The 15229-nt window shown below is 43.1% G+C and overlaps 1 protein-coding gene across 1 annotated transcript; it reads right to left on the bottom strand.

The window, feature by feature from the left end:
• Positions 1-3441: 3441 nt before the first annotated feature.
• LOC123802697 (Y-box-binding protein 3-like) lies at positions 3442-4557 on the bottom strand. Its single transcript, XM_087860393.1, has one exon. The coding sequence runs from the start codon at positions 4555-4557 to the stop codon at positions 3442-3444; it is 1116 nt and encodes a 371-aa protein (XP_087716519.1).
• Positions 4558-15229: the final 10672 nt, after the last annotated feature.

Here is a 15229-nt window from a genome sequence, read left to right as displayed (position 1 = left end):
GCACAGGGCGAGATAAGGCACCTCCTCATTCGGAATGGAATGCAATATTTCCACTGAGTATGGTCAGAAAAATCTGCATTTAGGTTATCTGCCCTAGTCCTTTCCTTCATGATCTTTCCACAGTGCATTGGTCTTCATTGATCGGAATGGCACTGAAAGTGTAGATCGCTCTGGATAGCATAGACATTTTTTAAACTTTTTTTAAATAATAATATTTTTTATTATATTCTGTGAGTCACCATACAGTACATTCCCAGTTTTTGATTTAAAGTTCCGTGAATCATTACTTGCATATAACACCCAGTGCACCATGCAATATGTGCCCTCCTTAATATCCATCACCAGCCTATCCCATTCCCACCCCCCTGAAGCCCTCGGTTTGTTTCCCAGAGTCCATAGTCTCACAGGGTTCATTCCCCCCTTCTGTTTAACCCCCCCTTTCTTCTTCCCTTTCTTCTCCTACCGATCTTCCTACTTCTTATGCTCCATAAACGAGTGAAACCATATGATAATTGTCTTTCTCTGCTTGACTTATTTTGCTTAGCATTATCTCCTCCAGTCCCGTCCATATTGCAGCAAAAGTTGAGAAATCGTTCTTTTTGATAGCTGAGTAATATTCCGTTGTATCTATGGACCACATCCTCTTAATCCAGTCATCTGTTGAAGGGCATCTTGGCTCCTTCCATGATTTAGCTATTGTGGACAATGCTGCTATGAACATTGGGGTGCATATGGCCCTTCTCCGCACTACGTCTGTATCTTTGGGGTAAATACCCAGTAGTACAATGTAAATTTCAGCATAATTTTTAAACATAAACATTTCCCTTAGCATATCTATGCCTGTTGATTGGCATGACAAGGCATGTAGGAGGGATCTGAGCTATCCCCCAATCATAGCACGTTTAGTCTCACTTCAAGTCTCCCCCCTCCCCCGCCATTGTCTCCTGGTGCTGTGTTTCAGTACAAATTCTTATGCTTAGTGATTTGCGGTACACTCTGCTAATCTCCAAAGAAGTCAGCTGGTGTAGTGGGAATAGTGCACTGGGCTAGGAGTCTGGAGTAACAACTTGTAGCTCTATGTTGACATAAATTTATCAAATCTGAGCTCTGTTTGTGGTGATTGCTAGATATACTTTTTTAAAGGTTTTATTTATTTATTTGTGAGAGAGAGTGCTCACGAGCGGGGCTGGTGTGAGGTTGGGGTGTGGGGGGCTGGGTTGTTAGGTTGGAGGGGTGGGGGGTAGGGACGGGCAGAGGGAGAGGGAGAAAAAGACTCCCCGTGGAGCAGGGAGCCTGACCAGACCTGAGGGGCTAGATCCCAGGACCTTGGGATCATGACCTCAGCCAAAGGCGGACGTTTAACCAACTGAGACACCCAGGCGCCCCATGCTAGATATGATTTTAAATTCAGGTATTGAAGTAGTGGTTCCTTAAGCCTGGAACGAACCCCTCCAGCACCTAAGTCACCTGTGCTTCTTCTGACATCTTGCGTTAATTCTACCAGAGTACTCCCTCCATTGTGTGGTCATTGCCAGTTTTGTCTCCCTCTTCACTAGACTGTGGGCTCCTTGAGAGAAGGGGTCATCTTCTTCACCACGATGTAACTCCTAGTGCCTGGCAGAGTGTCTGGCACAAGTGCACACTCAAATGTTTCCTGAATGAGTAATCTCTATTGTTTCTACTCGAATTGAGTGAGGATATTTAGCCATAACTGAATGCCTGAGTACTCACTCTCCAAATCCCTTATGCTGGGCTATAATGTGGTATGAAATGCCTCACCATTTAAACCAGGAAAGTATTTTTTTTTATTTTGCTATTGATAATCCAATTTCCTCAATCTGTAAAATGAAACTCTAAAGCCCCCTGTTAGTTTCAAATGTATTAATTGCCCACTCGCCGCCTCCCAACCCTGCCTCTGACCCACGCACCAATCCCACCATATATTCAAAGGAAAACCAGAACAGGGATGGCATTCCCAGTCGGAGCTTCTCTATCTGATGGGAAAGGGGCTGAGTTGGGCTGAAACTCACCCGTTCAGCCTTTCAGGAATCCTGCACAACCCCCCCGGATGGACCCAATCGGGAAGCACAGATGGAAAATCTGGACTAGGTGTTTCTCTTCAGCTCCAGAGGTATGCACGACAAAAATTATGCCTGCTTCCATGCTCATTTTCTTTTTAAAATTTCTTCAGTTTTTTTTTCTAGCTTTATTGAGATAGAGTTGACATATGATATTGTGTAAGTTTAAGATGTACCACGGGATAATGTGATACAGGCTTATGTCGTGAGATGTTTACCACAATAAGATTACTTAACACATCGTTCACTTCACATAATTATCCTTTTGTTATTGTCATGGTGGGAACATTAAAGCTCCACTCTCGTAGCAACTATCAGGTATACAACACAGTATGGTTAACTATAGTCATCATGTCGTACATTAGGCCCCCAGAACTTACTCATCTTGTAACCGGAAGATTTTACCCTTTGACCAACATCTTTCCATTTCTCCCACAACCCCCAGCCCCTCGTGCCCATTTTCTTTTAAATACTTAAATGGCATTCGATGAAATCCATTAAAAAATAAAGGCAAATTCTGCTTCCAGAGAGCCCCCCCCCTTTTTTTTACCCTGCCGTGGTGTTTTGCCCAGCTTTTTGAGTTTTGTCTCACAGAGTATCTAAGCAGTAAGTGTGGGTAGTTGGACCCACACTCTGGATTTATTGCTCAAATGGCAGGGGAAGAGGATGTGATGGGTGCACTTCTCCCCTCTCAGTGTACTCTAATCCTTTAGTACATCCTTGAGAAGTTCAACCCCCCCCCCCAAGTAAGTCCACAAATAGTCTTAAATTCATGACTTGTACACAGAGCAATAGGTATGATGTTTGCTAACACTGGTTCTGAAACAGGACTGAAAAGACTGCCTAATACAATTATGTGCTGACAAGACGTTTTAAAAAAATCAGGCAACAATAACAGATAAAAGTAACATGAAATGATTTATTGAGAAAATGACCACTCAGGTGAGTAGTATAACACAGCAATGCAAGGTAATCTTCAATATCAGATCATTGTTTTGTGTGTGTTAAAAATAAAAATAATTTTTATAAGTACTTCAACTAATTCCCCGGGTGACACAGAATAATAGCTGCGGTCCTGGTGATCTTTTAAAAGAATAGGTGTGTGCATGGGTGTGTGTGTGTGTGTGTGTGTGTGTGTACAGAATTTACCAACACAGATGGTAAGAGGGAATTTAGAAATGTTTAGATCTTGTAGTTTATCCTCAAACCTTGGGGAAGGGGCATGTTATGTTTTTCTCAGGGCACAAATTTAACAGTCAAGGTGGATGTTTGGACTGTATTGCATTAAAGGGCATCATCTCCTCAAGGGGACATTCCCTGCAGCCCAGGCCTGGGAGTCCCTGGGGAGGGAGCCAGGCTGTTGTTACTTGGCCTGGGTGGCAGAGGGGACATCCGCGACCAAGGCGTCCTCCTCCTCAGCGGCGCTGCTCTTCTTGGCCAAAGCAACCGAAGCGGGTGTTTCAGCAGGGCTCTTCCTGATCTTGCCTTCTCCTCCCACGATGTCCTGGCCCTGGGCACCAGGCGCCTGCTGTGGACGGCGGCGTGGGTTGTTGGGGCGGCGGGATCCATAGCGTGGCGGGGGCTTCTGCTGCGGACCGCTGGCGTCACGCCCGCTTTCCTTGTCTTCAGCTTCCAGCTTTTCAGGGATGCCCGCTGAGGGTCTTGGACCAGGGGCGGTGCCTCGGCCCCTAGGGCGACTCAGCAGGTAGCTGGGGCCTGGCCCTCGCCGCGGGGCGCCCTCGGGCCTTGAGGCTGGGGCGGACCCGGGCAGGTGGGCGGGCCGCGGGCCGCTGGTGGGAGCGAGGATCGAGGGGCGGCGGGACTCGGCAGAGGCCCTGCGGGAGGGCGGGAAGCGCCCCAGCCTTTGGTCTTGGGGGCCGCCGGGCAGGCGGCGCTTCTGGCCCTGGGCCTCGGTGAGGCCTTCGCCACTGGCTTCACCTTCGTCGACGTCCTCCTCAGCGCCCCTGGGACCTCGCGGGGGTGGTGCGCGGCGGCGGATATAGAAGCCCCTGCGGAAGCGGGGCCGGTCGGCAGCATAGCGGCTGCCCTGCACTGGGGCACCTGCTGGCCCGGTCACGTTAGCGGCCTCGGTGCCCCGCTCACCCTGCACCACGTCGAACTCGACTGTCTCGCCGTCGCCCACGCTGCGTTGGTATTTGTGAGGGTTGTTTCGGGTGATGGCCGTCTGGTGAACGAACACATCTTCCTGGGTATCATGTCTGCTGATGAAACCGTACCCATTCTTCACGTTAAACCACTTGACGGAACCTCGCACCCTCTTGGCGATGACCTTTTTGGGCACTTTTCCCTTGGCGCCTGCTGCCGCGGTGGTCTTGGGGGTCGCATCTCCGCTGAGGTTGCCTGCGACTGGGGCCCGGGGAGGATCTCCGCCACCCAAGGAAGCCAGGAGTTTCTGCGCGGCTTGAGGGGAGACTGAGGCGGTCACCTCCGTGACGGTGACCTCTCCCACCTCACTCATGAGGCTGTCCTTGCTCTCCTTTCACGGAGAACCTGAGGGGAATTTGGTCCTCGGTGATGGGGGGAGGGGGGAGGGGGGAGGGGCTCGGTCTGGAGGCAGGAGCCTCGCTCTGGAAGGAAGGGTCGTGGGTCAGGGCTAAGGACTCTCTGGCTTCCCTCTTGAGACTCCTGGAAAGGCCTGTGGCGTCTCCTGGGGCAACAGGACGCGGACCAAACAGTGGTTGCCGCGGTGACGTCTCAGTGGGGTCCTAGAGGCTGCTTGAGCTGGGGGGGCGGGGCGGATGCGCTCTGCCTCCAGCTCCAGGCGCCACGTCACAGCATCTCTTGGTCGCTCATGGAGAGGGGGTGCATTTGAAGCTCTAGGAAGTGGTCTTCTTGAAGACTCTCTTGCTTGTTTGAGTGGGTGGGAAGAGAGAACCCACTTTCCATCTCTCTCTCTCTCTCTCTTCCTCTCTCTCTCTGTTGGAGATATCCCCAACCTTCTAAGGGCACTCTCTTAAATACTCTCACAAAACCCTGCTCTTCTTCCAACTGCTTGTGCGCTCTATACGTGGGTGAGGCATTTTGTGTAACTTGAGACAAAATGACAACCACATGAAATTAAGACCCAATCAAAGAAGCCCACTATGGGTTGTTTGTTTTATTTTGTTTTCCTGAGGAGGGACTGGGGAAGCCTGACAGGGCTAGAATGCTAGTACTGAGAGGACGCTAAACTAGTCCAGGTTTATCCAGGCTAGTGTTAGGGTTGTAGAGTAGTGAAGCTGAGTGGGAACACTTTTGTTAGCTGGGACATTCCGAAAACCTTGTTGAGCTCTGTGTTGTTGCCCACATAAAGCAAATGGTCAGGTGGAGTAAAATAGAACTGAGCGAATTTGCCTTGTATTTTAACTGCAGTTTCAGACTTCTCCCCCCCTCCCCCCCCCCCCGGAATGGTTTATGACTCTGTGATCTTCATCCTAAATTGGGGTTCTGATTTAATTATATAGGAACGCTAAGAATTCAGCCTAACTACAGTGTTAATACTGTGGTAAGGTACAGCTAGCTCTACTGGCATATAACCTTTCAGAAATGATGATAGAGTACACTAAAATAGTAGATGGCAACTGGTCAGAAAACTCAGTTTTCTTTTTCTTTTTTTTTTTTTTACTAATATTTATTTTGTTACATCAGTCACCATACAGTACAGTACAGTACATCCCCAGTTCTTCCATGATTCATTACTTTTTCATTTTTAATAAGAAAAACGAAATAAGCCAGGTTGGCCTACCACTTCAATGTTTACAGAAACCTCTCACATGTTGTGCATTTGATCCTTGCAACAACCCACTCTACAAGGAAGTGGGGCAGGTGTTGTTTTTACTTCGGTTTGACAGATGAGGGAATGGGGGCCCAGAGATAGCAAGTTGCTTGCTTCAGTTCACATGTTTAGTATGGAGTGAACCCCAAACTCTGATCTCACATAGATTTCATTCCAGGTCCGGGTCTTTTTCCACCACACCGCACCGGCCTTCGTGCACAGTTTTGTCACTTGTCCCATCTGATGTCAGAGAACAGGGACCTCTTTCAGAGAGGTCATACAACCCAGCAGAGAACCCAAGAAACGCCTCTTGCATCGATGATCTGCCTCCCCTGTGTTCAGGCTCCCAGGCCTGCCCCTCTTCAGGGGCAAAAATTGCCTTCATATCAACTAATCAGCAGCCCCTGTCCCCACATGCAGTAACCTTCTGCCTGCAGCCAACTCGAAAACAAACCCTACTGTAGACTCAGGAGCCATTTCTTCACCATGCTGGTGTAATACCAAATGGAAGAAGGGGTCCTCATTTTTATTTTAGTATTTTAAAAACACTTCTTGGGGCACCTGGATGGTTCATTCGGTTAAGTGTCTGCCCTCGGCTCAGGTCACGATCCCAGGACCCTGGGACCGAGCCCTGCATCAGGCTCCTTGCTCAGCAGGGAGCCTGCTTCTCCCTCTCCCTCTGCCTGCCACTCCCCCTGCTTGTGTGCTCTCTCTCTCCCAAATAAATGAATTTTTAAAAACGTAAAAATAATAAAAGAAAAAAAAAACTTCTTCAGGCCTCATATCTTGTGGTTTTTACAACAAGCATGAAAGAGAAGCAGGCTACTGTCGGTATCCTCACATGACTGTGAGTAGGTCAGGGCACCAGGGCCCAAAGCTTCTAACCGACCTAACCAAGGCCACCCGTGTAGTAAATGCAGAACCAGGATAATACCTTCAGGAATTCAGACCCTCTGGTTCCTAGTCCACTGTATGCTCCACAGTCCCAGGAGGCCAGTTCTATGATATTGTCAACAGTTATTTCTTTCAGGTCCTGAGAGCTCTTCTTGATGCTTCCCATATTTGCCATGCTCATTCCTATCTCTGTGCCCGTGTTCACTTTTTTCCTCATTCTCCTAGAAATACCTTGTCTCTTCTCCTCTGTCTGTATAAATCCTTTCTGCCCTCCGAGTCTCAGTTTTGCAGTCCCCTCCTGCTCCCTCTCCAAACGCACCGGTCAACCCCAATCTCTTTCATCTTGGAAACCTGGTTGCACTTATGGCCCAGTGATTAATGGCTACTCTACTTCTTCCCTAATGTGGAAGGCTTTCTGTCTCACCATTATTCCCAACTAGATTCTAAGCTCACTAACGCTCACTAAAGACTGAACACTTTAGGGGCACCTAGGTGGCTCAGTCGGTTGAGCATCCAGCACATGATTTCAGCTCAGGTCATGATCTCGGGGCCCTGAGATCGGGCTCCAGGTCCGGCTCTGTGTTCAGCGGGGAGCCTGCTTGGGATTCTCTCTCTCCCTCTCCCTCTGCCCTTCCTCTTGCTCTCTCTCAAATAAATAAATAAATCTTAAAAATGAAAGAGTGAACACATTGAGTTTCTTCTCTCAGTTTCCTCTCTGAGAACCATGGTGCCTGGAACAGTGCTGACTGTATAAAGGGCCACCACAAATGTGTGCTTGTGGGTTAAATATATGCCTTTTGCCCCCTCAAAGTGGCTACATCTGTGAATTTCTTACAGTCGCTAGCACGGCACCAGGCATGAAGATACCAATGAGATTCACTGAGTTGGACTGAATATGCCCTCTTGAATCTCTTGTTGTTGTTTGCATGATATACAGGAAAGTACTTTGGAGCCATCATGGAGCTCTATTAAACTTTCCTGGTCTATGTGTATTTCATGCAAGAAGAAAGGCTTTGTGAAAAACAAATTAATACGATATGAATTACTAATTCAAATTTGAGGTTTAATTTGCTGAGACCATCCCTTTATTTTCATTGAAATCATCAGATTCTGTCTATTTACTCGGCACTTCTCTCCATCCATCCTGTAAAGCATATCATTTAATTCCTATCATTAAAAAAGCTGTCAATGAAATGGAGGTTAATTCAGGTTTCTGGTACACTGTCTGATCCATTATCATTTAAAAGGCGTATCATTTATTTTTTTAAGATTGATTGATTTTAAGAGAGAGAGAGGGAGCGAATGTGTGGGTGGGGGGGAGGGAGAGAGAGAATCTCAAGCCGACTTGAGCTGAGTTCCAGAGCTGAGTGCGGAGCCTGATGCAGGGCTCAGTCTCAGGACCCTGAGCCGAAATCAAGAGTCGGATGCTTAGCCAACTGAGCCACCCAAGCACCCCTAAAAGGCTTATCATTTACAAATAAAATCTTTGTCTGCTGTTTTAGTCACAAAATGGTGCTGAACCTGAGTCAGCAAAGTCCGTCCAGGCCCATTATAAAAGGTGATAGCATTATCTACTGTGAGGGGTAAACAAGCTGGCAGCGTACGGAGCGGAGGATAATGCTCCAGGCCCACCGTCTTACTGACTCACTGGCAATTCCTGTTCAAAAGGTAAATGGGCTAAATGGAAAAGAGAACCCTATCCATCCTACTCGTTCCAGAACCCTACCATCAACTCCAGTGTCTCCTGAGTGCTGTTAACTGTCCAAGACAACATAAAACTAACATAATACATGCAGAAATAAGAAAAGATAATCTAGAGTATGGCACTGAGAATGTCCACCCTTGCCCCACACCCTGCAATTGATACATCATAGAAACCAGGGTGACTCCAGAGATACCATGGATGTCAATAAGTGGTTGAAGATACGGGCAATGTTGCAATGTTCAGTGCACTCTCAGCTGAGGTTTTGGGAGCTAAAATCATTAGAAAGAGCCAGGAATCGTAAGTCAGAAGATCTGGGTTTGACTCCTGGAATGGCCGAATGTTGGCAGTTTAGCCTTGAGCAAATCACCTCAATTCTCTGAGATATAGTCTTCTGGCATGTAAGGGGAAAATATGAATGCCTTCCCTATCCAGTTCACAGGGTTGTGGTGGCAATTACATAGAATACTTTATGTGAAAAAAAAATATGTGTAACCCAAAAGCTGTGAACATTTTGCCTTGAAATATTACATGTTTTAAAAAGAAAGGAAGGTGGTATCTCAATGTGGTTTTGATTTGAATTTCCCTGATGGCTAATGATTTTGAACATTTCTTTCGTGTGTCTGTTAGCCATTTGTATGTCTTCATTGGAAAAGTGTCTGTTCATATCTTCTGCCCATTTTTTGAATTGTTTATTTGTTTCTTGTGTGTTGAGTTTGAGAAGTCCTTTGTAGATCTTGGATACCAGTCTTTTATCTGTAGTGTCATTTGCAAATATATGGTCCCATTCCGAGGGCTGCCTCTTAGGTTTTTTTTGACTGTTTCCTTGGCTGTGCAGAAGCTTTTGATCTTGATGAAGTCCCAATAGTTTGTTTTCGCTTTTGTTTCCCTTGCTTTGGAGGCGTGTCTTGAAAGAAGTTGCTGTGGCCAGTGTTGAAGAGATTACTGCTTATGTTCTCCTCTAGGATTTTGATGGATTCCTGTCTCACATCGAGGTCTTTCATCCATTTTGAGTTTATCTTTGTGCATGGTGTAAGAGAATGGTCCAGTCTCATTCTTCTGCATGTGGCTATCCAATTTTCCGAACACCATTTATTGAAGATACTGCCTTTTTTTCCATTGGATATTTTTTCCTGCTCTTCCAAAGATTAGTTGACCATAGAGTTGAAGGCCCATATCTGGGCTCTCTAATCAATTCCATTGATTTATGTGCCTGTTTTTGTGCCAGTACCATGCTGTCTTGGTGATCACAGCTTTGTAATATAACTTGAAATCAGGCAACATGATGCTCCCAGGTTTGTTTTTCTTTTTCATCATTTCCTTGGCTATTTGGGGTCTTTTCTGCTTCTGTACAACTTTTAGGATAGTTTATTCCAGCACTTTGAAAAATGCCATTGGTATTTTGATTGGGATGACTTTGAAAGTATAGATTGCCCTGAGCACCATAGACATTTTAACAATGTTTATTCTTCTGATCTGAGCATGGGTTGTTTTTCCATCTCTTTCTGTTTTCAGTTCCTTTCATAAGTGTTCTGTAGTTTCTAGAGTATAGAACCTTTACCTCTTTGGTTAGGTTTATTCCTAGTTATCTTATGGTTTTTGGTGCTATGTAAATGGAATCAATTCCCTAATTCCTCTTTCTACTGTTACATTGTTAGCTTATAGGAAAGCAACTGATTTTTGTGCATTGGTTTTGTATCCTGCCACATCTTTGAATTTCTGTATGAGTTCTAGTATTTTGGGGGTAGAGTCTTTTGTGTTTTCCATATAACGTATCATGTCATCTGTGATGAGAAAGAGATCAAGGCATCATTTAAGTATCTGTTCAACACATCTAGTAAGAAGTGATCCAAACCTGCTGTATGATTATTGTAGAATAGCCATTAGTTCCATTAGCAGAAACAACACTGAGATCAATGTGTCTTTACTTTTTTATTGTTCTTTGTTTCAAATTTTTACTTAAATTCCAGTTAGTTAACATACAGTGTAATATTAGTTTCAGGAGGAGAATTTAGTGATTTATCACTTACATATAACACCTGGTACTCATCACAACAAATGCCCTCCTCAGTAGCCATCATCCATTTAGCCCATCCCCCATGCAACACCCCCCCCCCCAGCAACCCTGAGTTCGTACTCTATAGTTAAGGGTCTCTTTTATTGTTTGCATATCCCTTTTGTTCCTTAAATTCCACATGAGCGAAATCATATGGTATTTGTCTTTCTCTGACTTATTTTTCTTAGCATAATACACGCTAGCTTCAGTAACATCATTGCAAATGGCAAGATTTCATTGTTCAACGATTCATTAGTTACATATAACACCCAGTCCTCATCACTGCACGTGCCCTCCTTAACACACATAACCCTCTTACCCAATCCCCTGAACGTTGTCCTTTCTGTATCCATCAGTTTGCTTCCTGGAGTCCAGATTTTTTCATGGCTTGTCTCCCTCTCTGAATTCTTCCCATTCAGTTTTCCATCACTTCCCTCTGCACTGTTCCTTATGTTACACATATGAGTGAAACCATATGATAATTGTCTTTCTCTGCTTGACTTATTCACTTAGTAGAATTCCCTCCAGTTCCATCCATGTCGATGTAAATGGTGGGTATTCATCCTTTCTGATGGCTAAGTAATATTCCACTCTGTGTGTGTGTGTGTGTGTGTGTGTGTGTGTGTGTGTGTACCACATCTTTTTATCCATTCTTCTGTTGAAGGGCATCGTGGCTCCTTCCACAGTTTGGCTATTGTGGACATTGTTGCAATGAACATTAGAGTGCACGTGCCCCTTCTTTTTGCTACATCTGTATCTTTGGGGTAAATTTGTAGTAGTGCAATTCCTGGATCACATGGTAGCTCTATATTTACCGTCCTGAGGAACCTCCATACTGTTTTCCAGAGTGGCTGTACCAGCTTGGATTTCCAACAACACTGTGAGGGTTCCTCCTTCTCCACCACCCCGCCAACACTTGTTGTATCCTATCTTGCTAATTTTGACCATTCTAACTGGTGGAAGGTGGTATCTCAATAGGGTTTTAATTTGTATTTCTGTACTGGCTAGTGATGTTGAACATTTTCTCATGTGTCTGTTAGCCATTTGTATGTCTTCTTTGGAGAATTGTCTGTTCATGAATATTGCCCATTTATTGACTGGGTTATTTGATTTTTGAGAGTTGATTTTGAGAAGTCCTTTATAGATCTTGGATATTGGCCCTTTATCTGTAATGTCATTTTCAAATATCTTCTCCCATTCTGTGCGTTGCCTCTTAGTTTTGTTGACTATTTCCTTTGCTCTGCGGGAGCTTTTTATCTTGATGATGTCCCAAAAGTTCAGTTTTGCTTTTGTTTCCCTTACCTTTAAAGACATGTCTTGAAAGAAGTCACTGTAGCCAATATGGAAGAGTTTATTGCCTATGATCTCCTTCTTGATTTGTCTTACATTGAGATCTTTCATCCGTTGTGAGTTTATCTTTGTGTATGCTGTAAGAGAATGGTCCAGCTTCATTCTTCTGCATGTAGCTGTCCAATTTTCCCTAGCACCATTTATTGAAGAAACTGTCTTTTTTCCATTGCATATTCCTTCTTGGTTTGTCAAAGATTAGTGGTCCGTAGAGTTGAGGGTCCATTTCTGGGTTTTGTATTCTGTTCCACTGATCTATGTGTCTGTTTTTGTGCCAATGCCATGCTGTCTTGATGATAATAGTTTTGTAATATAGTTTCAAGTCAGGCATCATGATGTCACCAGCTTTGGGTTTCTTTTTCAACACTCCTCTGGTGATTCGGGGTCTTTTCTGGTTCCATACAAATTTTAGGATTGCTTCTTCCAGCTCTGTGAAAAATGTCTATGGCGTTTTGAGAGGTATTGCATTGAATGTGTAGATTGCTTTGGACAGCATAGACATTTTAACAATGCTTACTCTGCCAATCCATGAGCATGGAATGTTTTTCCATCTCTTTCTGTCTTCCTCAATTTCTTTCATAAGTGTTCTGTAGTTTCTAGACTATAGATCCTTTACCACTTTGGTAAGGTTTATTCTTGGATATCTTATGGTGCTTGGTGCTATTGCAAATGGAATAGATTCCTTAATTTCTCTTTCTTCAGTCACATTGTTAATGTATAGAAATGCAACTGACTTCTGTGCAATGATTTTGTATCCTGCCACATTGCTGAACTTCTGTATGAGTTCTACTAATTTTGGGTGGAGTCTTTTGGGTTTTCCACAGAAAGTATCATGTCATCTGCCAAGAGAGAGAGAGTTTGACTTCTTTGCCAATCTGAATGTCTTTTATTTCTTTTTGTTTTCTGATTGCTGAGGCTAGGATATCTAGTACTATGTTGAACAGTAGTAGTAAGAGTGGGCATCCCTGTCGTGTTCCTGACATTAAGGAAAAAGCTCTCATTTTTTCCACATTGAGAATGATATTCGCTGTGGGCTTTTCATAGATGGCTTTTATGATATTGAGGTATGTTCCCTGTATCTCAATATATTGAATAACTTTAATCAGGAAAGGATGCTGTATTTTGTCAAATGCTTTATCTGCATCCATTGAGAGGATCATATGGTGCTTGTCTCTTCTTTTGTTAACATGATGTATCACATTTGTTTGATTTGTGAATGTTGAACCACCCTTGCATCCCAGCAATAAATCCCATCTGTTGGTGGTTAATAATCCTTTTAATGTACTGTTGGGTCCTATTGGCTAGGATCTTGTTGAGTATTTTCGCATCCATGTTAATCAGGGATATTGGTCTGTAATTCTTCTTTTTGATGGGGTCTTCGTCTTGTTTGGGGATCAAGTAATGCTGTCTTCATAGAAGGAGTTTGGAAGTTTTCTTTCTATTTCTGTTTTTGAAACAGCTTCAGTAAATTAGTTATTTCTTCTGTAAATATTTGGTATAATTCCCCTGAGAAGCCATCTGGCCCTGGACCATTGTTTCTTGGGAGGTTTTTGATTACTTTTTCAATTTCCTTACTGGTTATTGGTCTGTTCAGATTGTCTTTTTCTTCCTGTTTCAGTCTTCATAGTTTGTAAGTGTCCGGGAATGCATGCATTTCTTCCAGATTACTTAATGAGTTGGCATATAGTTGTTAGTACCTTTTAAAAATTTTTTTCGTGTGTCCATATCATTTATCTCTGCTCTAATCTTTATTATATTCTTTTTCTGCTCACTTTGGGCTTCATTTGCTCTTCCATTCTTTTTCCCTTAGGTGCGAGGTTAGGTTGTGTATTTGAGGTTGTTCTTGCTTCTTGAGGTAGTCTTGTATTGCTATATACTTCCCTCTTATGACCACTTTTGCTGAATCCCAAATTTTTTCTGTTGTTGTCATCTTTTTATTTTCATTTGTTTCTCTTTTAAAATTTTTTACTTAATTTCTTGGTTAACCCATTCATTATTTAGTAGAATTTTCTTTAATCTTCATGAATTTGTGTTCGTTCAGATATTTTCTTGTCGTTGGCCAAGTTTAATGGTGTTGTGGTTGGAAAATATGCATGGTGTGATCTCAGTATTTTTGTACTTGTTAAGGCCTGATTTGTGACCCTGTAAGTGATGTATTCTGGAGAATGTCCCATGTGCACTAGAAAAGATTTTGTATTCTGCTGCTTCTTGATGAATTTTTCTGACAATATCTGTTAAGTCCATCTGGTCCGGTGTGTCATTGAAAGCCATTGTTTCCTTGTTGATTTTCTGCTGAGAGGGTATGTCCATTGGTTTAAGTGGGGTGTTAAAGTACTCTACCTTAATTGTGTTATTATCATGAGTTCCTTCGTGTTTGTTATTAAGTGTTTTATATATTTGCATGCTCCAGGATGGGAGCATAAATATTTACATTGTGAAATCTTGTTGGATAGGCCCCCTTTTTGTGATGTATTGCCCTTGTCCATTTCTTCTTACAGGTTTTGGTTTATTTTATTTTATTTTTTTAAACACAAGTTGAGGTGTTTATTAGGCATAAAATTATATTTCCATTAATTAAATAACATAGGTAAAAGAAAAACTGTATATATAGTTCACTGAAAGGATGCCTATAGGCAATTAGTATATAGAATTACTATTACACTCATGACTTTTTGCCACTCCTAAATAGCAATTCTCCACGTTTAATGTCTATATGCACACTTTTTTTTTAATTAATAATATTTTTTATTATATTATGTTAGTCACCATACACCATACAGGTTTTGGTTTAAAATCTAGTTCTTCTGAGATAAGTATTCCAGCTTTCTTTTGATATTCATTACCATGATAAATTGTTATCAATCTTCACACTTTTAGTCTGTAGGTATCTTTAAATGTAGGTAGAGTTTCTTGTATGCAGCATATAGATGGGTCTTTTTTTTCTCTTTATTTATTTTTTATTATATTCAATTAGCCAGCATATAGTACATCATTAGTTTTTGATGTAGTGTTCAATTATTCATTAGTTGCATATAACACCCAGTGCTCATCTCTCATCACCACTTGTGCCCTCCTTAACACGCGTCACCCGGTTACCCCATCCCCCCACCCCCTCCCTTCTGTAACCATGAGAGGGTCTTTTTATTTAAACCCATTCTGACATCCTGTGTTTTTTTATTGGAGCATTTAGCCCTTTGCGTTCAGAAAGATTATTGATAGATATGAATTGAGTGCCATTCTATCACTTGCTTAATTTTTGTTTCTGGTGATTTCACTCTTCCTTTCTAGTCTTTGTCAGTTTTGGTCTTTCCTTCCTACTCAATGAGTCTCTTATAATATTTCTTGCAGGGCTAGTTTAGTGGTCATGAACTCCTTTA

The sequence above is a fragment of the Ursus americanus genome, chromosome X, assembly GCF_024610735.1.
Source record: "Ursus americanus isolate L20-20 chromosome X, mUrsAme1.1.p, whole genome shotgun sequence".
NCBI lineage: Eukaryota > Metazoa > Chordata > Mammalia > Carnivora > Ursidae > Ursus > Ursus americanus.
The sequence above is the reverse complement of the archived record's forward strand: the minus strand, read 5'-3'. Positions and strand labels throughout refer to the sequence as shown.